Genomic DNA, 24,044 nt, shown 5'->3' with positions numbered 1-24,044 from the left:
GTGAGTAAATTCATAAGCTTTCAGCGTGTCTTAAGATAAACAAACTGGAGGACCTTGAAGGAGATCATTTTTTCCCTTTTCAGTGCTATGGAGACAGTCCATAGTTTGGGGCCTGGAACCCATGTGGAACTAATATAGGGCCTGTTTAGATACTCCATACAAGAAAATGTCCCATTTTTAATTAGTTTTCTTGCACAATGAATACTGAATTAGGCCCACAGGATGAAATCAAGAATTTGTCGTATTGTAAGCTCTTTGGGATGGGGCAGTGTGTGTGTGTGCATAGTACCTGTCACAATGGGGCGTGGATTCCTTATTAGGGCCTTGAGGTGCTACTGTAATAGAAATAAATTATAGTGGCAAACAGTATACCAGACCACTATACTGACATAAAAATATCATGCTCCTCTGAAGTAATGGAGGCCCCAAGTTGTATTACAAAGAAAGGGCTTTACAAAATCTATTGTTAATAGAAATATTTTCATTTTAGGGAAAAAAATGTTTTTGGTTTCGATTTAAACATTATCCTGCACTGTGCACTACTCAAACATGGCAACATCTTGTTAGTAAGAGAGTACAAAATCCTAAAGACAGACAGACACTGTGAGTGAAAATTGAGTGTATATTTTTAAAATGTAAAAATATTTATATTGTCTAGGATCAGCGATATGCAAAAAGTAAACAGCATAAGAAATGTAAATTAGATGGACCGTAATATTTGCAGTTTAATAATATAAGTCTTGACAGGTGTATCGCAGGAAGCAGAAACAAAGTTATTTGGAAAGCTTGTGTAGTGGAGTTGAAGAGAGGACAAATTTCAGTATCATTGCAGGATTTCCACCAGAAACATTGAGTCTTTGGAGCAAGGACAGAGAAAGAAGATATGGGTGGGAGAGCAAGGGTTGGAGGAGTGATATAATGGCTCGAGTGCTGGAAAAGGGAGGGAGCACTTGTAGGGGGGAAAGGTGGTCTTAACACAGACAATGGAGTTAGAAGCTTTGTCTTCACTAGGGAAAAAGGTGTGTCCTCACCATGTGTTTTCCTAATACCTAGTAACTAACAGGAGGTAAAATCCAAGTGACAACAAGGCAGTTTGTAGTTTTGACATGAATTAACAGGTCAAAGTAAACCCAAGGCTCTCCCACAATCTCTAGTGTTTGCAGAAGGGGGGCACATAAATACTAATGGATGTCTTTTCTTGGGGTAGGACTCCCTGCCAAACAAAAGATGCTCACTGCAGGAAGAACCCCACTGGATCACCTCTTCACACTGCATGGGACCTTGTCTATAAAGGTAAGTTTGGGGCTTTAAACTTGGGGCTTGTAACTCAAAAAAACATAATAGGTGCAGTTTTTAGCATCTGTTAAGTTTTTAAAGTTACATTATGTATTTTAAGGCCCCAAATTTACCTTTACAGATGAGGTCCATGCAGGGACATAGATGATCCAGCTGCAGCTTTGTCCCTACAGTGTTGTCCTGATCCTTTCCTGAAGGGCCTATAGGAAGGGGAAAAGAGGTACCTTTAGTTCTCATGAAGCTTTGAAGGGTTTAAAAACAATATGGTGCATGTAATTTCCATCTGAATACTCGCAGTGGAAAGTCTAAATTGCTTTTAATAAAGCTCCTTTTAATGATTCCTTTGTTTTACAGATTTTTTTTAATCAGAGTGTAGCCTTAATGTTTAGTAATTTTCCTTTAGTGTTCGAAGGAGCTTGGTCTCTGTGTGTGTGTTCAGGCTGGGGGAGGGGGGAGACAGTAGTTTGTTTAATTGTTTTTCTGTTAATGCCCTTCATTATCAATTTGCTATCCCAAAATGGAAACCTACATAATGTTTAGAGCTTCATTTTATGTATTTGTATTTCTTGACATACAGTAACTTGAGCAGTGAAAAAGTTACAAATCAGATAATTGTTAACCTCTATACTGGCCTGCAAAACCACCTTACCATTAAATTTTATTCACTACAGGGGTAAAGATCAGTAGCCTGCTTGGTAAAAAAGGGAATTTGGAGAAGCTGCAGAGTTATTGGGAAGTCGGATTTTTCTTGGGGGCCAGTGTCCTGGCCAATGACCACCTAAGAGTGATCCAGGCTTCAGAAAAACTATTTAAGCTAAAGGCACCGGCATGGTAAGGGGATGTACAAGATATGATGTTTTGAACACCTCGGTATGTTAAAAAAGATGTTAATTTAGCTATTTGAACTTGTCACACATAGCATTGTATTTCAGTGGTTGTGATCTTTAAGCAAACTTCATACTTACTTCTCTTAATAATTAAAAAAAAGACTCAAAAGGTACTTGGGGGTATCTTTTCCTCTTGTGAAAGCTGTGTGCATGCATCAAGAAGGGAATATAGCATTTTAAAAACTGATGAACGTGCCTTTCTGAGTGTAAGATCAGGTCAGTGTGTAATGTGTTGTGTTTTGTTTTCCTTCACATATTTAAAACCACTTGGCATAAATACATATGCAATGCAAATTAAATCAAGGAATTTCAAGAGTTGAGACAGCTGCAAGATCTAACAATGCTTCCAATTCCCTGGAGAGACTTCTTCCTTCAGCTGATTTCCCCCCCACTCCCAACTCCCTTAATGACTAATTTCTGGAATTATCAAGGTGTCAGAACAGTAAGATTGTACTCAAATTTATCTCAGAGAAATCCTCTCTGTGATTACGAACACATTTAGTTAGGCTGTGTCTTGCCCCTGTACAGGTGGACAGAGGGAGGTAAGATTCACCTTTTCATCATCCTTCCCTTTATGTCCTTGTTCAGGGCCCAGACGCCTTATGGCCCTTTAGCTCAGAGATCACAGTGACTACGTAGGGCTAGCACACTGCTAGTGCAAGCCTGTGCCAGGAGTGGGGAAGGGGTGGAGCTATGCAACACTTTCTATTCCCCACCGCACCACCCAGCATAGCTGCCCAGGTGCAGGCAGAAGCAGGTGCTGCACCCTTCTCAAAGGTGATAAAGTAGGCTTGTTGATACACCTCCTTATCACCCCAACGTGGACTGTCCCTCAAAGGGCCCTTGTATTGCGCCATATGTATCATCATCACAAGCATAAAAACTGCCCTTAAAAGAAAACCAAAGTTCTATAATAGCTCAACGGTGGTGACTTTTTCTTTAAGGTTATGCGATGGGGGCCCATCTTCCTTGGTGTGCATATTCTATTGCTTTAGTGCTTGTAACACAGCTTTGAGTGGGAGTTTTGAGAGAAGGGTCAAAATGGTATATTCAGGTCATTTGTGGATATGGAACCAATTCATTAATCAGTAATGATGTAATCATAAAATCATATTTGTATGTTTTCTATTTAATGGTGAAAGAGACCAGTATTATGTAAGGCTCTGTAAGTATGCCTTAGGAAGCAAAACACAAAAGAGAGAGCCATAGTCTGCAGTTAGAAGAGACATTCTCTATTCGGGCGAGGCTGTTGTCTTTTCCACAATGTTCTTGAACGGCTGCCTGGCAGTGTCATTGTTAATGGGAAGGCCCTGAATCCAGAAGCATCGCATTTTAAACACCTACACTAAATAATCAATCAGTGTAGAGGACATAATGACACGGAAGGTTAATGCAATGAATTTGCACCGGGGTTTCAATTTGAAGTTAGTCACAGTTGACATGAGTTTGATGTGGATTCATCTTAGTCCCAGGGCAGGAGATTTAGCTACATCACAAAACTATCACAGTTCAGGATAACTGACATACTCAGGACATTGCTCAGAATTCAGGAATGTTTCAGATTAATTATGTCACTGCCACAGATATCTGGTTCTAAAACAAGGAAACTATTAATTAAAAGCAATCCTAGATCATCAGAATCTGACTGGCTGTCTTGGCATTGTGATGTTGAATTTTTAAAGATTAAAGATACAAAAATGATTAATTGCAAACTGTATTAAATTTACTGCCTGTATGTGCTTTGCTGTTTGTAGGTACCTCAAGTCTATTGTAGAAACTATTTTGATATATCAGCATTTTAAGAAATTGAATCCAGAACAACATGTTGCCAAACAGGAACTTGTAGACTTTTGGATGGACTTCCTAGTTGAAGCCACAAAGACAGATGTGTCTGTAGTTAGATTTCCAGTAAGTGTGCTTTTTATTAACTCTCTCACTTAACTTCTAATTGTATTAATTTCCTTTTTGTCATATAGCATGGTTAATAAAAATATCACTTGTTCAGAACTTTTCAGGCAACAAACCATGCTCCCAGAAGAAATATATTTGATCTGCGTAGTGCAGTGGTTTTAGTTGACTAAATTCTGTGACAGTGCTTGGTCTGTTTTATAGGAAAATGACAAGGGAAAAGCCAAGATAGAATTTTATAATTCAGGCTATCTATAATGTTCCAGTCTGTGCCAAACGGCAACAGATCAATTAAATTACACATTGAGGAAAGGAGTTTTTCTTTCTCTGTCTTATCAGTTGTTAGCTACACATTGTTAGGCTTAGCATATCTGACTCACAATTTATTTCACTTAATGATGTCCGCTTGTGCACTGTTTTAGGGACCATAAGTGAGCCTAGACAGCTAGTACCATACTGTTTATAGTATTAGACAGTAATCCACAACCATGCTACATTACTTGCATTCAAATATTTCCTAGAAAAATAATTATGAACCCTGCTATAATATATTGCTCAATTGCTTTATGCTGAATGGCTACTTTATGCCCAGCTAGAGGGTGCAGGATATATGCAATAAAAAATGCTCACTACTACTGTTTCCTGTATGCTATGTGTCAGGGAAAAGTTGTATTTTAGACACTTTGATGTGGTCGCTTTTGACAAATACTGCTTTATTATTATTTTTAAATGGCAACCAATGTTGTCACCCAAATTCCTGAGAAGTGGAAATTGGCTGTTTTGTACAGCTCTGCAGGCTGCTGGGGATTGGACACAATGTGTAGGTGGTACAATCAATCCCAGGGAAAACTGCACTGTGTAATGCTCAAGAGCAACTGCTCCAGACAGTAAGTAGTGACAATGCGAGGCTCTGGAGGGAATCCTATTTGGTCTTTTTTCTGCAAGGAAGGGTTGTGACATGGGGAGGTTTGGAGGGAGTTAAAGCAAGAAAATATGCAGATTACTCTGGGCTTCGTAACAGACACCCAGGGGAAACCACATCCCTTTCTTCTTCGTACTTATCACATGACATAATGAAACATTGAAAACAGGATCTGCCTTCCAGAACTGTCTCAGCCAAACTCTCTTATTTTCTTTAAAATTAAAATTGGGAAGATCTGGTCAATAACACAGTACAGCTTAAAGGTGACATGTTGTACCCATACTTGTTCATGTGACTATACTACTGTCACCCAGTAACAGGCCTCTTCTCCCTCACAGTCTGAAAAATGTACATGTACAAGCAAAACAGATTGTGCATTGCATACAGTAGAGAAAGGGCAACAAAAGAGGAGAAATGGAAAGACACTATGGAATTTTTTGTCAAAGCTTTACAAATAAATGGTATTTATAAAAAAAAAGAAAAGAAGAAGAAACGCATCTGTAATGCTGCTTCTATGTAACAGTCTTCAGCACAGATTGCCAATACGGTCTGGATCTAGGGACTTCAGTACCAACGCACCAGCTTCTACCAATTGAACATACAAAGTAACTTCACAACTGGCAGCTGAAGAAATCTGTTATCCTCTGACTTGACACTGAAAGAAGACATGACACACTTTACAAGGATGTTACATATGTAGAAAAATACAGATACTAAAATTCTGCTGCATGCATTTCTTTTCAAACTTAAGGCCCAATTCTGAGATGCTGAAGGCCAGACTTTTATAGGTATTCAGGCGCCTAAAGACGCAGATAGGTGCCTAGTGGGATTTTCAAAAGCACCTAACTTCCATCTGTAGGCGTTGACATACTTTAAAATCTGGCCCTGAGCTACACTTGTCACTATAGCCAGCTGATCTGTGGGCGGTCAGGCCTAGTGGTTGAAATGAGAGTTTACCCTATTGGTTATAACTGGGTACTGGGTGGGCAGAGTCCAAGAATGAGCTGAGGGTCAGTGCTGGAGGGACAGAAGCTGAATGCCAAAGCTGGAGGGTAAATGAGTCATAGGCCAGAGGCGAAACTGAGGATCAGAACTGGAGAGACAGAAGCCAAATGTGAGAGTTGGAGGGTCAACCAGAGTCATAGGCCAGAGGCAGAGCCAGGGAATCGAAGCCCGAAATCAGAAGCTGGAGGGGAACAAGGGCGGGAGCAAACAGGGACTGGAACAAGGGCAGCTGCAGGTGGAGGGGTTGAGCAGCCACTGATGTACCATGGGGGCCAGGCTTATAAGAAGAGCTGCTAAACCATCAGCCAGTCAGGGGTTGTGGCCACTCTGCCAGCTCCATCTGGGCTCATTGGTTGCCTAGTAGCAGTTAGTCTGGGAGCAGGCCAGGAGCTGGTCCTAGCTGGTCTGGACCCTGCCAATCAGCTGAGAGCTATGGAGTGCCAGCAACTGCTATTGACACCTATAGAAGTATATGGAGTGTAGAATTTGAACCATTGGGAATTTCTATTAATTTCTATTTGGGTGGTTTTAATTTTTTTTAAGCAACTAAGAGAATTCTTGATGGTCTCCAAGACCTGGACATGAGAGGGTAATCCGACCCTGACCTCTTCTAGCTCTGCCCCAGAGTTTGTGAATTCTGAGCTGAAGGTTGTGGCTTTTATCTTTGCTTCTCCAGTCTAGTCACACACAGCCCTGTGATATCACTTTATTGCAGACACAGCTTACAAATTCTGTAAATCAGTAAGTTTAATATTTATTTACAAAAGTAGTTTAAAAATTCTTCTTTAAAAGTGAAGTATAGAAATCACTTGCAAAAAAACACACAACATTGACAAATGCTGATCTTAAAGTATGTGGGAAGTGGGTTTGGAGGCAGGTGTTTTAGGTACAAGAATTAATTTATGCTGTTCTCTAACTTGATTTCCTTTCTATTTTAAATAAATTTCAACAGTCTGGGGGGGAATAATTTTATAATATCAATTCAGAATAAATGGAAATGCAGTAACCTTTTTCCCCAATTAAATTTACAGACTGAAACAGAAAACCTTACATGCAGTAAATATAGGCTTAAAGACTTTTGGAGGAGTTTTTTTTCCTGGAAATCAGATTTAAATATAGAATACTATAAAAAGACAATAATACCAGTCTTTACCAAATGTCTACAAATGCTAAACTGTGCTGACTTTTTCCTTTAAGGGCCTGAAGTAAGATGGGTAGGGCCCTACCAAATTCACAATCTATTTGGGTCAATTTCATGGTCACAGGATTTTAAAAAATCGTAAATTTCATGATTTCAGATATTTAAATCTGAAATTTCACAGTGTTGTAACTGTAGGGGTCCTGACCCAACTCTGAAGGCAGCAGCAGCAGAAGTAAGGGTGGCATGGTATGATATTGCCACCCTTACTTCTGCGTTGCTGCTGGTGGGGCGCTACCTTCAGAGCTGGCCACCTGGCCAGCAACTGCCGCTCTTCCAGCCACCCGGCTCTGAAGGCAGCGCAGAAGTAAGGGTTGCAATACTGTGACCTCCTCTCCCCCACAATAACCTTGCGACACCCCAACAACCCTCTTTTGAGTCGGAATCCCCATTTTGAGAAACGCTGGTCTCCATGAAATCTTTATAGGGTAAAAGTACACAAAAAAACCCCAGATTTCATAGAATCATAGAAGATTAGGGTTCGAAGAGACCTCAGGAATTAATTTGTAAACTTGACACCATCAAATTGGGCCTGAATAAAGACTGGGAGTGGCTGGGTCACTGCAAAAAATAATCTAGTCCAGCCTCCTGCTCAAAGCAGGACCAACCCCAACTAAATTATCCCAGCCGTGGCTTTGTCAAGCCAGGCCTTAAAAACCTCTAAGGAGGTTTCATGGGGGGAGACCAGATTTCATGGTCTGTGATGCATTTTTCATGGCTGTGAATTTGCTAGGGTCCTAAAGATGAACCATCAGCTACTTTTGGCTAAGCATTTTTGATGTAGCATGGCATAACAGTATACTAGGTTAGATCAAATCTTGCTGCACTGAATTCTGTCTCTTCTGGATTAATCTTCCAAATTTTGCTCTCACATATCCCAAGAATTGTTTCACAGTCTGTTGCTGTTAGCTTGTGGCCTCTTGGATGCTTTTAGCTCCAATGGAACCATTCCCTTCTGTTCAGTTCTATAGTTACTGCTCACAATGGTCTGACTTAAAAGCAATTCAGTCTAGCTCCAGAGTGAAGAACTTTCTGCTTTCTCTCTGATGAGCTTCCCAACTGCTCCTTTCCCAGCCCAAACTGCAAACAAAGGCACAAGCTGACCTTCTCCCTCTAGAAAGTAAACATTCTCAAATTGCCTCCAATGGGTCCAAAAACCTAACATATTACAGAGGTTGCTCAACACCTGGCAGTAGGAAATGAAGGTACTCAGAACCTTGTTGAATCAGGAGTACCATGTGATTATGTGTGTAGTGGAGAACGGCAAATTATAGAAAAACTAAATTTAAACTAGAATTTCAGACCTTAGGCTAGTGTGATCATTTTACACAGTTTTATCTTTTCCCCTTGTGATTCCTAATGTACTAGGACTTCAGGCATGTTTTCAATTGATCACAGTGCTTTTAAAATTTCATAAACCTTTTAATGACTTTTAATCGCCCTCCCCCCCAGGTTTTAATATTAGAACCAACAAAAATTTACCAGCCTTCATATCTGTCCATCAATAGCGAGGCGGAGGAGAAGACCATATCTATCTGGCATGTCCTACCTGATGACAAGGTAAACCACTGCACTTGTTTTAGGATGAGAAATGTAAATAATGAATCATATCTTATTGGTCTCTGAATCGTGTATGTGACATAAATCCTGTAACTAAAGACTTCTTACAGTTGACTACACAAAATTTGTGGCATATAAGAAATATCTTCATTTACATATATTGTTGGGAATTGCTTATTTTGCAGACAGTGTTTCAGTTTTCCATGATCTCTTTTATGATTTAAAAAAATGTTAAATTTATAATCTTATTTCAGAAGGCTTCATTTAAGTATATAGTGCACAAAGATTCAGAAGCACATTACTGAAAGCTTGGCTTTTAAAATGTGTGTATGACACACCAGTAACATTGTAATATAAATGTATTTGTACAAATGGAACTTTCCTCTGGTTTTTTCCTCTGGTGTTACCCAAATCCATGTTGTAGTTTTGAAATGCGCTTAAAAGAATTTGAACTTTTGAAAGATGTGGTTCTTTCAAATTAGACAGTTTCACCAGAATGGCTTACCTGTGTCATCTTTGAGTACTGGACCCTCAGTAATGCACTGAGAGTATAAAAAATGCCCCTAGCTAGCACTCACTGGTTTATATTGTAGCCTGGTGGAGACACTATAAATAAGATGGCAGAGGAAATAAAGATCATTGTTTTGAGTAGTTGTGCAGGAAGTCAGGAACTTAAAGAGGAAATTGATCAAAGAAAATAGATGTTTAGGAGACTGAGAAGCTGAGAAAACGTGGTTAAAGATGGAAACTTGGAAGCGGAGGTGTGGTTAAGGCAAAGATATTTGGAAGGAGAGTGAGTCTGAAGGGAGCTTTGGAGACATGGAGTGAAGTGTGGCATAGATGGAGGAATTACTGCGTCCAGGAAGGAAACAGTAGAGTGATGGGGGTTGGAGCAGCCAGGAAGTTTTGGAAGCAGCAAGAAAGACAGGAGCCTGGGAGAAGTGGAAAAGGGAGAGGAGAAGAAGGAGGCATAGGGAATGAGTAGGTTCAGGGAGTTGTGGAACCATAAAAATGTTACATATGGTTTCTCAGCTCCCAAGAACCAGCACAGTCGTCATTATTTCTTTTCTAATGACTTTTCTTCAGTTGCAGGGTACGATAGAGGGGAATTGTTTCCTGGAATCAGTCTGTCTTGTGCCTTTTACACTTACAATAGAAATATTTGACATGCTCCTTTCTCGCTATTTTCTATTTCTACTCCACCTTCTTTGAACAATGTACGTGGAACACAATGAGCAACAGCACTTGGGCTTTTTCTGGGGAAAATGGACTGTGGGGAAAAGCGTGTAGGTAATGGCAGTAATAGGACATTCAGAAGACAAATTGAAATGCAGGCTAAACTGTGTCCAGATCAATGAATTCCTGTTTATATGTGTTCAGCTTTGATCAGCATCATTCATGATAGCCTCAGACTATCAAACACATACATACATTGCCTTAGCTGTTGGACACAAACCAAAATATATTTGCCACACATCGTAAATGTTGTCATGTTAGTGCTGCAGAAGAAACCCTGATACCATAAAACATTTGCTCTGGAAGATTGCTAGAGGCTATTTCATATTTGGAATTATCTCACTACCCATAAATGCATGATGCTTAATAATTCACTCCCAAACAATCCACTTCTCTCTGTTTGGTGGCTTATCTCTCATACCATAAATATGAAGCATGATTATTACTCTGAACTCCCCAAATCCTCTCGTCCTTGCTCAAAGATTCTGTAGTGTAATACTAACTGAATGTGCATCATTCATTACTGGATAAAATTTCTTCATAGCCATGTGGTCAACATTTCTTAATTTCTCTAGATATCTTTTTAAACTTTCATGAACCTCAGTCTCTCTCTTTCCTCCCGTACTCGGAATAAAAACAATGAGGAGTCCTTGTGGCACCTTAGAGACTCACAAATGTATTTGGGCATAAGCTTTTGTGTCAACCTGAAGCAAATACTCACCAGCAACTACACACCACACAACAGAAACACTAACCCAGGAACCAATCCCTGCAACAAACCGCATTGCCAATTCTGTCTGCATATCTGTTCAAAGGACACCATCATAGGACCTAACCACATCAGCCACACCATCAGGGGCTTGTTCACTTGCACGTCTACCGATGTGCTATATGCCATCATGTGCCAGCAATGCCCCTCTGCCATGTACATTGGACAAACTGGACAGTCTCTATGCAAATGAACAAATGGACACAAATCAGACATCAAGAATTGTAACATTCAAAAACAGGTAGAAGAGCACTTCAATCTCCCTGGACACTCAATAACCGACTTAAAAGTCACCATTTTTCAACAAAAAAACTTCAAAAACAGACTTCAATGAGAAACTGCAGAACTGGAATTAATTTGCAAACGTGACACCATCAAATTAGGCATGAATAAAGACTGAGCGTGGCTGGGTCACTACAAAAAATAATTTTCCCTCTGTTGATATTCACCCCTTCTTGTCAACTGTTGGAAGTGGGCCACATCCACCCTAACTGAGTTGGCCTCATTAGCACTGACCCCCCACTTGGTAAAGCAACTACCATCTTTTCATGTTCTGTGTATTTATACCTGCCTACTGTATTTTCCACTCCATGCATCTGATGAAGTGGGTTATAGCCCATGAAAGCTTATGCCCAAATACGTTTGTTAGTCTCTAAGGTGCCAAAAGGATTCCCCATAGTTTTTGCTGATACAGAGTAACACGGCTACCCCTCTGAAATCTGTCAGAAGATTAATTCATGTAATTGTAGGTCAAAATATGAGCTCCTTACTCCCATCAGTGAGCAATTAATTAGATTCACTTCAGTCAGTGGAGCTGCCTATAAATATTTCAAGACAAAAATCTAGGATAAGGGAAGACTGGGAGTATCAGTAAGTTAAAGATAAATAACATTGCAAGTATGTTGTAATTGTCCAATGACTAGGCATTACAAACCCAGGAAATTCAGAATGAAGGCTGTACTTAAAAGAAATTTAGTCATGTTAGGAATGGAAATGTACAATTAGGGTGCACAAACAACCTTAACTCTGCCCTGTAGTGACATCATGCAATAACCATTAGATTATGATTAAGAAACAGTGCTTAGTGTTTCGGCCACAGATAAAATGAAACTGATTTTTAAAGATTTTTTCCCTCTATATGAGAAATTTGAAGAGTCTGTGTGATTCCATTATTGAGATTATTTGGGACAAAAGACTAACACATGCTCAATTTCTTAAAGGACCCAGGATTTAAAGGATTTAATTAATTTTTAACTCACGAGTTAATAGATTTACTGGTAAATTCTCAGAAAATTCATTCTGTACTCAAAGAATAAGTGTGTAAGTTTAAGGAGTGTATGGTTTATTTTTCAGACATAAGAGGTTTAATATTTGCTTTAAATGTGAATGGAACTCAACTTCTCAATTTGCAACTGGTAACTACATGGCAAGAAAGAGTCTCACAATCTGGCCCAGTATAAATAAATTGCCCTCTTCCTTTTCCACAGCCATTTTCCAGTGAGTATTTTCTGCTTAACTCAGTTTTAATTAAATGATGAAACTTGCAAAACTTAAAGAAATGAATGGGAAAGTTCTTATAAAAGTCAGGTGGTAGATATGCTTTGTTTCTGCTATAAACACATGTACCATTCCCCTGAATGTACCAATTTGTTTTCTGATAGGTTTTAAAGAAGTGCCACAGTCCTATTTGTCAGTAGGAAAGGCAGTAGCCAAGCTGCCTCGATTTCATGTTGGCTTCTGAATCCAATTTGTGATTTTTTTTACTAACCAAAGAACAGATGCTGGAGTTGGATACCACCCTGATATGTTTACTCAGGTTGTTTAGAAGTTGGCAGAATCATGAGCAACACAGCTTTTCTGTAATTCAGCAGCCTGAGAAAATGATGTGGTAAATGAAAGAGGTTGTATGAATCTGTGAGAGATTACTCTTTCATAAACTGCAAAGCTATAACATATGACTTGGGCTTCTCATGCTTTTTTAATCCTTTCACCCTTCCTGAATGTTTATTTTGGAGTATTCATGGGTAAAAAATGGGGTGAGGACCCATAGCTGGAAGGCATTCAGGGGCAATTGGGAGGTGGATATGGGGAGAGGGGCAGCTGAGGTTGCTGGGATACTCCCCGCTATTGCTGGGGGATAGGGGAAGCAGAGGTTCAGGTGGTACTTTTTCCTCATATAGGGGGGCCAGGAGACCTAATGTGGCAAGAATCCCCATCCCTTTGCTCTGTTCCCTCCTGTAGGTAAAGAAAATGCCCATGTTGGCTCTTCGTCAACTAGCATGGGGGGGGAAGGTGCAATATTAGACAGCAAAGGCTAGTTTAGAAAACTAGAATGATCTAAAATTAGTAGGGCGCACATTCCGTAGATTAAATCTGGCCATCTGCTAGGTCTCAAAACGTAATGGTAAATGAGGACTCATCATTGAATGGGTGTGTTTCTGGTAGGGTCCCTCAGGAATCAGTTGTTGGCCCTAAGCTATTTAACCTTTTTATTAATGACTTGGAAGAAAACATAAAATCATCACTGATAAACTTTTCAGATGACACAGACTGGGGGAGTGGCAAATAATGAAAAGGAGAGGTCACTGATACAGAGTGATCTGGATCACTTGGTAAGCTGAGCTCCAGCAAACAATATGTGTTTTAATAAGGCCTAATGTAAATGTATACATCTAGGAACAAAGAATGTAGGCTATACTAATGTGAGGGGGGACTCTTATCCTGGGAAGCAGTGCCTCTGAAAAAGATTTGGCTTTTGTAGTGGATAATCAGTTGCATATGACCTCCCAGTGTAACACTATGGTCAAAAGGGCTAATGCAATCTGTGGATGCATAAGCAGGGAAATCTCATGTAGGAGTAGAAATGTTATTTTACCTCTGTATTTGGCACTGGTATGACCATTGCTGGAATAGTGTGTCTAGTTTTGGTGTCCACAATTCAAGAAGGATGTTGATAAATTGAAGAAAGCTCAGAGAAGAGCCAGGAGAATGATTAACGGATTAAAAAAACATGCCTTGTACTGATAGATTCAAGAAACTCAATATATTTAGCTTAACAAAGAGAAGGTTAAGAGGTGACTTGATCACTGTCTGAGTACAAATATTTAATAATGGGTTCTTCAGTCTAGCATATAACACGATCCAATAGCTGGAAGTTGAAGACAGACAAATTCAGACAGGAAATAAGGTGATATTTTTAACAGTGAGAATAACTAACCATTGGAAGGATTTACCAAGGGTCATGGTGGACTCTCCCATCACTGACAATTTTTAAATCTAGATCAGATCTTTTTTCTAAAAGGTATGCTCTAGGAATTATTTTGGGGAAATTTTATGACCTGTGTTATACAGGAGGTCAGACAGATGGTCCCTTCTGGCCTGGGAACCTATGAACAGGTAGCCAGCCAGAAGGCAGGAGATCTTGAGCAGAAGGTCAGTCAAAACAAAGTATTTCAGGTATCTCTTAAAAGTTTAAAGCCTTAGAATTCAGCTAAGAATCTCTAAATTACTGTATATACTAGATCATAAACCGGTTCGTTTATAAGCTGACCCCCCCAAGATGGATAAGTAAAAATGGCAAATTTTTATGACCCATTCATAAGCCGACCCTATCATTCAGGGATTGGCAAATTTCGGCTCCTAGCCCATCAGGATAAGCCGCTGTGGGGCCAGGACGGTTGGTTTACCTCAAGCGTCCGCAGGCACGGAAGTAAACCTAAGTAAACAAAATGTCCTAGCCTGCCAGCGGCTTACCCTGACGGGCCAGGAGAGCAACTGGTGGGGAATTTTTTTGGCGGGGAGAAGCTGGGGGTCAGGGGAGTAACCTCTGTGACCACCCCCCACATGACCCCCCCCAACCCAGGACCTCCCCACATGACGCCTCCATGTGTAACCCCTCCCCACCTCTAGCCCGGGACCCCCACACTCTCCCCTTCCCATCTCTTCCCTTCCCACCTTACTTGGTGTGCGCCAGAGGAGGATGTCTCTGGCCTGGCTGGAGCTGCTCCAGCAGGCTGAGTGGCACGGCCCCAGCCTGTCAGCCCCAGAGCTGCAGCTGCTTCGGAGGCTGTGGGGAGAGCAGCGTGTCCAGAAGCAGAGAGACTCTGGCCCCGCCTCTTCCCTTCTGGCTTTGGCTGTGCTGCCTCTCCTTGACCCCTCTGTTGGGGGTGGTGCGGGAAGCTGTGTCCCACCTCTCCCTCTCTCTATACCCATTCATAAGCCGACCCCCTTCTCTGATGCTTCCCTCTTTTACTAAAAAAATTCGGATTACGAACAAGTATATACGGTACTTTAAATGCTCCATTCCACAGTGTGAGCTGAGCCTGTGTTTAGGAGCAATTTGTAGCACAATTGGCATTGTATCAAGCAAGGCTGACCATATTTGAATATCCTCCTTCCCCGTTATTCCAATCAAACATTGCCTTCTCAAGGTTTGTCAAATCACTCAGTACCTTTCCATGATACTGAGACATTTCTACTCCTTCTACATTGAGCATTCATTTTTAGCTATTAAACTAGGTCTGAGCAGAAAAGTTTTGGCGATTTAGATGCATTTCATAAACTGGCAAAATAATCTATTATCGAAAGTTTTTATGAACATTTATGTAGAGGTAACACCTGGCAGCTTTAGTCCCATTGTGTGGCAATGTGCTAAGGAATAAATGAGTCCCTGTGATACAGTTTACCCAATAACTCATTTAATATGAGGACATTCTCACATCATTCATAGCTAGTTCAAATTTGCTACTTTACAACTGCAGGTTACTTTTAAATGAATTTTTTAAATTATTTGAGGTTTGATGTAGGTCTAAAGAAAATACAGTTGTGTGTATTTGGTACATTATATTATGGTATTTTATATTAACATAGCCACCTGTAATAAAATGTGAACAGAAAAGAAAGATGGATTAAGATGATACGGAGGAGGGGGAAATTGATCTGGGAAATGGTGTTATAGATTATCAAGTGCTGTTGGCTCAGCCTCCTTTACAATTCACTGTACAAAATGCAGCAACTCTGGTAATGTGTCTCCCTTCTTTATTTCTTGCTATTCTTGACAGGTGTCATAAGCTGTTCAACTTCATGTCTCTTTTGTCTTTGGGAATTCATTTGGTTGTGACTATGGTTGGCACCAAGGCTTCATTCTAAATCTTGTCTCTCAGCAAGAAATGTTTCTTGGCTTTATTGTTCTAGTTACTAAAATGTGCTCCAGAGCAGTATTTCTATTCGGCAAAGATTGTTTAAAGATGCTATTGGCATTATGCTAAGATGCCACGAAGAATAATTGCTACAGTGTAAAATGCTAATATTTTGAGTAACATTCCTAAATCTTTCAGCCTCTTCATTTACAGGGTAAAAGATAATACATGTTGGATCTTTTATATTAAGGGGAACTTTATTATTATGTTTTATCTTTACATGTTTTCTGTATGTTACAGAAAGGTATTTATGAATGGAACTTCAGTGCTGCTTCTATCAGGGGAGTAAGGTAAGCTTCCTTTATTTCATTATCTTAAACAAACAAAGGTAACTGGATGAGTGGTCTGTTGGGATAGTGCAATGACTTGGATGGAGCATTGCGGACAAAACTTAAGAGAGTTTTGCATCTGCCTGAGACATGGGGATTTCCAACATAACACAAGCCCTGAAATGTCTTCTTGTGATTCTAAAATGACCACCTACAATTAGGGTAACCAGATGTCCCAGTTTTATAGGGACAATCCCAATATTTGGGGCTTTGTCTTATATAGGTGGTTATCCCCCCGCTGTCCCGATTTTTCACACTTGCTGTCTGGCTACCCTACCTGCAATGGCTATCCTACAAAAACAAAATAAAAAAAATTAAAATTGCTAATTTAAAAAAATATTATTTTGCTGACTAAAATAGTGCCATAATTCACATTTAAGTGCAGTTATAAGTAGAATTAAAATAATGGGTTACTTTTAATGTATTATTAATAATAAATAAATTAATAAAATTAATATTTATTTATGTATTTATTTATTATTTGCATTACCATAACACCTAGGAGTTCCTGTCATGCACCAGGACCGCATTGTGTTAGGCTTTCTATAAACACGTAACAAAAAAGATGGTCCCTGACCTTATAGTCAAAGTATAAGACAAGGGATAACAGGTGGATGCAGACAGGGAGAGCAGAAGGAAACAATGAAACTGTGATAGGCTGTAGTCTCCACACACCAGCTGCCTGTCTGTTAAGTTCTTTTGTAGGCATCATGGCATAGTAGAGTTTTGAAGAAGGTTTGAAGGAGGACAATGCAGTAGCTTTGTGAACGTTTATGGGGAGCTCCTCCCAAGCGTGAGGGGCAGCATGGGAGAAAGCACAAAGACGCTTCTTTGAAAATTTAACAAATGGGCAGTGGAGGCTGGTATCTTTAGCTGATAGGACGCAGGAATCAACATCTCCGTAACGAATGAGAGATCATAGGCAGTACGGGGATAGACTATGAAAGGCCTTGCAAGTGAAGACAAGCAGCTTATATTTCATGCAAAAGAGAAGGTGAAACAGTGGAGGGATGCAAAAAGAGGGGTGCCAAGGTCAAAGCAACAGGCTAGGATAGTGATCTTTGCACTTTGAGTGATATCTGTGGGGCAAGATTGCATATGTTAAGGCCAGAGAAAGGATAGTAATCAAAATGTAAGATAATGAGACTGGATGAGAGTTTTAGCTGGATGGATGGAAAGGAAAGGTCATATCTTAGAGATGTGAGGCAGAAAGAATCAGAAAGATTTAGACAGCCTGGATGTGAGGAGTTAAAGAGAGGGCTGAGTCAAAGATGATGCCCAGGTTATAGGTATCAAGCCCCTTTCAGGGCATCCAAAAATAACTAGTTACATTGAAAACTTAGATCATTAAAATGTATAATTTCTTTATGTTGTGATTTTGAAAATTAATTGTTCACCTATATTATTTTTAAAAGATTGTTTTACTGATGTTTACAACTTAAAAAAATTAAATGTATATGATCCGAGGAATGGAAAACCTGTCTTATGAAAGGTTTCAGAGCTTGGCTTGTTTAGCCTAACCAAAAGAAGGCTGAGGGTAGGTATGATTGCTCTCTCTACCTATATCAGAGGGATAAATACCAGGGAGGGGGAGAAATTATTTAAGCTCAGTACTAATGTGGACACAAGAACAAATGGATATAAACTGGCCATCAGGGAGTTTAGACTTGAAATTAGGCAAAGGTTTCTAACCATCAAAGGAGTGAAGTTCTGGAATAGCCTTCCAAGGGGAGCAGTGGGGGCAAAAGACACATCTGGCTTCAAGACTAAGCTTGATAAGTTTATGGGGGGGATGGTATGGTGGGATAGCCTAATTTTGACAATTAATTGATCTTTGAGTATTAGCCGTAAATATGCCCAATGGCCTGTGATGGGATGTTAGATGGGGTGGGATCTGAGTTACTACAGAGAATTCTTTCCTGGGTGTCTGGCTGGTGAGTCTTGCCCACATGCTCAGGGTTTAGCTGATGGCCATATTTGGGGTCGGGAAGGAATTTTCCTGCAGGGCAGATTGACAGAGGCCCTGGGGGTTTTTCGCCTTCCTCGGCAGCGTGGGCACAGGTCACTTGCTGGAGGATTCTCTGCACCTTGAAGTCTTTAAACCATGATTTGAGGACTTCAATAGCTCAGACATAGGTTAGGGGTTTATTACAGGAGTGGGTGGGTGAGATTCTGTGGCCTGCATTGTGCAGGAGGTCAGACTAGACGATCATAATGGTGCCTTCTGACCTTAAAGTCCATGACTCTGACTCATAACAAGAAATCAGGTAAACTCTGTTGCCCTGGAAATGTAAAGAGCCTCGTTCTCATGTGCACTAAGGACTCTTTATTCAACTTTGGATCTTTGCTTCCCCCTGGCATGCCCACATTTTTCTTCAGCATGGTTCCTTAAATAGGGAGCAGGAAATGGCTGGCACAGAAACCAGCTCTGCCAGTTTTGTTGGCTTTACTTCAGCAAAAAGCTCCCTTCTGCATGTGGGATTCTCCGGTGGTCATTCATGTCCAGATTCTGCCCCCTCAGCATCACTGAACTGCTGCAGAATTTGGCCATAGAGTGTACTCGTGTGCATGAAGTTAAACACGTGCAGAACTATTTGAAGGATCCAGGTTTTAATTTGCGCATGTTAATATCTAGGAAAGTACCACTGAACTGCTTTAGATCACTTCCTTATTTTTGTCTTACTTTCTTCCTGTGCATACATGTACCATGGCAATCTGTCACATCCCATTTTCATATTTTTAAGTGTATTTTTTAAAAAAGAAAATAAAATTATCCAACCAGTCCTCTCTTCTAAAAATGACACAAAAATTGTCTGATGTCTCTAATAAATTCTTAAACAGATGGACCTTTTTGCCCTTCCAGCACCTAATAACTCTTTCAGCTATCAACAGACACTAGAGTGACCAGATGACAAGAACAAAATATCGGGACACCTGGGGGGACAGTAACAGGCTCACCCCCTCCCCACCAGGGCCGGCTCTAGATTTTTTGCCACCCCAAGCAAAAAAAAAAAAAAAGCCGGAGTGCCGCCGAAGCAAAATATCAGGACAAATGGCGTCCCAACCGTACATCGGTCAGGATGCGGGACAAACAACTAAATATTGGGACTGTCCTGATTTTATCGGGACATCTGGTCACCCTAACAGACACAGCGGATCAGTTTATTTTAGGGAAAAAACTGCAGTCTGGTTTCAGTTTTTGTTACAATACATTTTCGAACATTTGTAAACTTCTTGCCAAATGGTGGTGGCAGGTTTTTTTGGCACTGCTAAAATATGTATTAGTGTTTGCTAATGTTATTTATATGCCTCCAGTAATGTTGTTATCATTTAAGCCCAGTCTGTTTATTTTGTCAGATGTCCAAGAAAGTCTGGAAAATTTTAAACTGCCTCAACTAGAGCTAAGGTCCGTTTCTGCCACGGCCCTGGCAGAACTCAGACAATCTTCGGTAGCTTGGCTGAGGGGCAGTTGGGCAAAGTCGACGTTTGTTTAATTACAAAGCTAAATAAATCTGTATGCACATCTTGTATAAAAGTATCTGTATATAATCGGCATAGGTGCTGGAACTACGGGTGTTGGCGGTGTGGCAGCACCCCCTGGCTTGAAATGGTTTCCATTATATACAGGGTTAACAGTTTGGTTGTGTGGCTTTCAGCACCCCCACTATACAAATTGTTCCAGCACCTATGATGATCATTACCTTCTCCTTTCAGTTGTTGCTAATCTTGTTAGATTAGAAGCTCTTTGAGTCAGGGGCCATATTTGTGGTACAGCTAGCGCAAAGGGGCTCTTCTCCTGATCCCAACTTCTTTTGTCTCCTTTGAAAATTCTACCCTGGAAATAGAATCCCTTACAGCTCTCTAGGAAACGGAGATTAACAGCTCTAGCAGGGAAGGCCAGGGCTCTCTGTAGTAGTCAAAGGCCCAGAGATCCCAGACTTAAACGGTCACATCATTTTTCTGTCCATACCTCAGTAACTATTTATTGGTGGTACATAACCAGCGCTTTAGCAGGAGTGCTGGGGAGGTACCTCGTACTGAAGCATGACTGATGTTTCCAGTAAGCATGTAGGGAAATGACTGAGGAGACGCTTGCTTTATGTGTTTCGTAGCAGCCAACATAATCAGCCTCTTCTTCTTACGAGTAATAGAGTTCATCCCTTAAAAATTGAGAAGGAATAAAAAAAAATGTATGTAACTTTGTAAACATGGTGCTGAATCACACACTGTACCTTTTGGTAATTGGTTTTGCTTGAGCATAAACTCAATTAGTGGGTTGTGCACTAATAAATTACTCAGCCTGTATCATATATCCTTTTTTACACCACCCACCCCCACACACACACACATTGATTACTGAATTGGGCCAGAAATTACATTCAGTCATCAAAATCCTTTAAAATGTGGCTAGCCCCTCTATGCACTTTGGTTGGTCCAATAAAAGACATTACCTCACCCAGCTTGTCTCTCTATGCATGTTGTGTCAGTTATACCAGTTACCCAAAGAAGCGCTATTCTGCATGTGGCACACAGCTGCATTTTAAATAGCTGAGGTCAATATAAGCTGTAAGAACAAATGCAATACAATAAATGGTTAACATTTACAATAAAAAAAAGAATAACAGCCTCTATTTTATACAGTAAAGATGAGCCCAAGTCACTGAGTGCTCAATTGTGTCTGGGGCACAGTCCTGAGCACCTAGGAGTAGGCCCAGGAGGCAGTGTGCCTTTGAGTGACCGCACTGAGGCACAATTCCTTCCCTATTTCCCCCTGGCTCCAGGTAGGAGAGGGGGATAATTTGCTGCTGCCTTAACCTGACTCAAAGTTTGGACATATATCTGAGTCTGAAAACTCCCAAATTGTAAGGGTGTTTGGATTTCTATTCTGGGTCCTCCTAATATAGATGCAGGCCCATAGGACAGATGTTAGGTATCTGATGAGCATGGCATGAGAACCTGTGTTATCAGCACCCTCCCTATACAAATTGTTCCAGCACCCTGATGAAGCGTGTTCTCGGGCTGCCTCATGATGGAATGACCGCCACTGTCTTCTGTAATGGCTTGGAGATGGACCCATTCACTCTCTGTACTGGTGTTAAGTAGGGCTGTGTTATTGCCTTAACCCTTCTTTCCATCTGTCTTGCATTAATTTTGATTCTTATTTGTGACTGCTTTTCTTCTGGAATTGGGATTGAGTATCACATGGATGGCTAGCTCTTCAACCTGTAGTGTCTTCATTCTACAACTAAAGTCACCAGGACTGTTATTACCAACGTTCAGTATGCTGATGACCATGATATCCTCACGCACACTGAGGCTGACTTGCAATCCACCCTAGATCTCTTCTCAGGCGCCTATCAAAGCTGGGACTTTCCCTCAACATTGGGAAGAATAAGGGTGCTCTAACGGTCTGTCCCAGCACAAGTTGGCCCCCTTCTCCCACAAATTGTTGAGCCAGTACCTTTACCTTGGAGATTGAATATAGGATCCATTGTGCCAGAGTATCCTTTGGAAAGTAGCTCCATCATGTCTTTATTGACAGAGATCTGCGGATGGAAACTAAGATTCTTGTCCACAGTGTAGTAGTCATCCCGACTCTTCTTTATGAGTGCGAGATATGGGTGACCTACCGCAGCCATCTTAAGTGTCTGAAGTGGTTCAAACTGTGCTACCTTAGAAATATTCTCCATATCGGATGGGAAGACTGTCATGCCAATGCCAGCGGTCTCTCTGAAGCTCACATCACCAGTGTTGAGGTGAAGATTATGAAACATCAACTTTGCTGGGCTAGTCATTGTGTGTGGATGGCTGGTACTCCTCTTCTGAAGCAACTCCTCTTTTCTCAACTTAGTCATGATGGTAGGACCTGCAGGGGACAGAGGAAATGCTACAATGCTGAAAGTATATCTTAAGAAGGGAGGCATTGACCCCACAAATTGGGAAGAGCTGTCTGGCAATAGACTGCAATGGCATCCATCATACATCAAGCCTCAGTCCATTTTGAAGAGAATTGCCTTGCTCAAGAGTCTGAGAAATGGCAGAGGGGGAAGGAAAGGTAGAACATCCCCATCCGCAGTTGTGCTCTCTCCAGGCAACCACCTGTCACATGTGAAAATACCTGTAGAGCATGAACTGGACTTCAGTCATCTTAAGTCTCATCAATGACTTTCCCTTGTATCTAGGGATAGCGGCAGCTGACGGACCAGGTTACTAAGCCACCACCTCTCCGTCTGGGGAATTCCGGCATTTCCAAAATTCCAGTGAAATCAGTAAAATCAGAATAATGGCTTTTTTAAAACTTGGGAATTTTGGAGGTAAAATGGGTAAAAACTGAAAACGAAGGCCCTTACTTATTTTTAAAGAATTTTTAAATTTTCTTGTTCTGGTTCAGACCCAGCTCTTGTTTTTACTGATTAAGTTGCTTTGTACTTGGCATCCTATCAATAGAATTTTTAAAAAATTATAGTATTGGAAGTTTTCACTCTTAGCAAATAAGTAAAATCTATTCACTTGAAATTTCTTCTCCACAGTTTCTGCATAATCTACTGATTAACTGCTCTATATGCTATCTCATAAAGAACTATTAATAAGCAACTGTCATGGTGCCTGATCGTGCATCCCCTGTGCATTGACTTCAGTGGGAGTGTTGGGTGCATACAGGATTTAGCTACAGGGCTATAGTAAATGTGCTTGCATGTTTTGTGAGGTAATATCTTTTATTGGACCTCACCTCCCCTACCTAGTCTCTCTCTTATCGTGGGGCCAGCGTGGCTACAGCAACACTGCAAACTTGAATGTTTTGTCAGTTTTGGAACTAAGCACACAAATAATTTCAAAACACCCTGTACTCATTTACAAAGACATTAATATTTCTAAGTATGCCACCCTTGTAGGTGCACCACCTCACTCTAACCCTCCTATCTATCCATACACAAATGGGAAGAGAAGGTTCACTAGTGACCTACACACTGGCTTCTCTGTAGTCTGCAAGAAATTCATTTCACCTGGGTAAAGGCCAAGTAAAATGGTGTTATACAGTTGAATGGACAGGTGTTGGGATGATGAAACCCACACACCAACCTAAGGGTTTGACGAGATGCTACAGTGCAGCCTTCTCCCTGTGGTGCTACTTCAGCATGTAGAGCAGTTGAGGCTCTAGCTCCTCTGCATTGTTGGGGATCCCAATTGCTCCACCCCACTGCAGCTCTCTGTGGCAACCTATGAACAGCTACTGCCATTCACAAGCGTTGCAGAGGACCCGCTGCTCAACTGTCCTCTGCAGCTATAGAGTTCCAAATGGGGGCTTACTGTGGAGTGGGGGGAAAGTATTGCACTGGTCATGTGTACCTGAGCGAATGTCTGTGAAAGCCTTAGTCCAGGATTTTCTGTGCTTTCTAAGTATCAGAGGGGTAGCCGTGTTAGTCTAGATCAGCCATAAAAATGTTGGCATATTGTGGGGCCATGCGGGTGCCCACAGTGGTACCACTAGTCTGGAGGTATATATTGTCACCAAATTTGAAATAATTGTGCGTGAGGATAAAGTTACAGAGCTCAGCAGCCAGTTGTGCTGTGGCATCATCAGGGATACTGTTCCTGACAGCTTGTATTCCATCTGTGTGTGGAATGTTTATTTAGAGAGCCTCTGGAAAACACCATCCTAGCCACCATGGATGTGTCCAGCTTCCATCCCGGACACAGCACACGATCCATTGTCTACAGCCTAGCGCTGAGGTACA

General features: G+C 40.9%; 2 protein-coding genes across 6 annotated transcripts in view; one reads left to right on the top strand and one right to left on the bottom strand.

The window, feature by feature from the left end:
- The window catches only part of MAP3K5 (mitogen-activated protein kinase kinase kinase 5), a 156,532-nt gene that overhangs the window by 93,380 nt on the left and 39,108 nt on the right, over window positions 1–24,044 (top strand). For all 4 annotated transcript variants that reach the window (XM_073337411.2, XM_073337413.2, XM_073337414.2 and 1 more), the window contains 4 exons: window positions 1,968–2,127; window positions 3,938–4,091; window positions 8,669–8,776; window positions 16,220–16,269. In XM_073337411.2, the coding sequence (XP_073193512.1) occupies window positions 1,968–2,127; window positions 3,938–4,091; window positions 8,669–8,776; window positions 16,220–16,269 (472 nt within the window). The remainder of the gene's footprint in view (window positions 1–1,967; window positions 2,128–3,937; window positions 4,092–8,668; window positions 8,777–16,219; window positions 16,270–24,044) is intronic.
- Window positions 3,942–22,834, bottom strand: LOC140909050 (uncharacterized). 2 transcript variants are annotated; one of them, XR_012158060.2, is made up of 3 exons: window positions 21,776–22,834; window positions 20,279–20,468; window positions 3,942–5,668 (listed from the first exon to the last, which is right to left on the bottom strand). XR_012158060.2 is itself a non-coding variant. In XM_078852194.1 (3 exons), the coding sequence occupies exons 1-3, from the start codon at window positions 22,290–22,292 to the stop codon at window positions 5,625–5,627; spliced, it is 690 nt and encodes a 229-aa protein (XP_078708320.1). In that variant the 5' UTR covers window positions 22,293–22,834; the 3' UTR covers window positions 3,942–5,624. The 2 variants fall into 2 exon arrangements, 1 of the variants encoding a protein (XP_078708320.1); XM_078852194.1 differs by having other exon boundaries at window positions 20,340–20,468.

This window comes from Lepidochelys kempii, chromosome 3, assembly GCF_965140285.1.
Source record: "Lepidochelys kempii isolate rLepKem1 chromosome 3, rLepKem1.hap1, whole genome shotgun sequence".
In the NCBI taxonomy this organism is placed as follows: Eukaryota; Metazoa; Chordata; order Testudines; family Cheloniidae; genus Lepidochelys; species Lepidochelys kempii.
The sequence above is the reverse complement of the archived record's forward strand: the minus strand, read 5'-3'. Positions and strand labels throughout refer to the sequence as shown.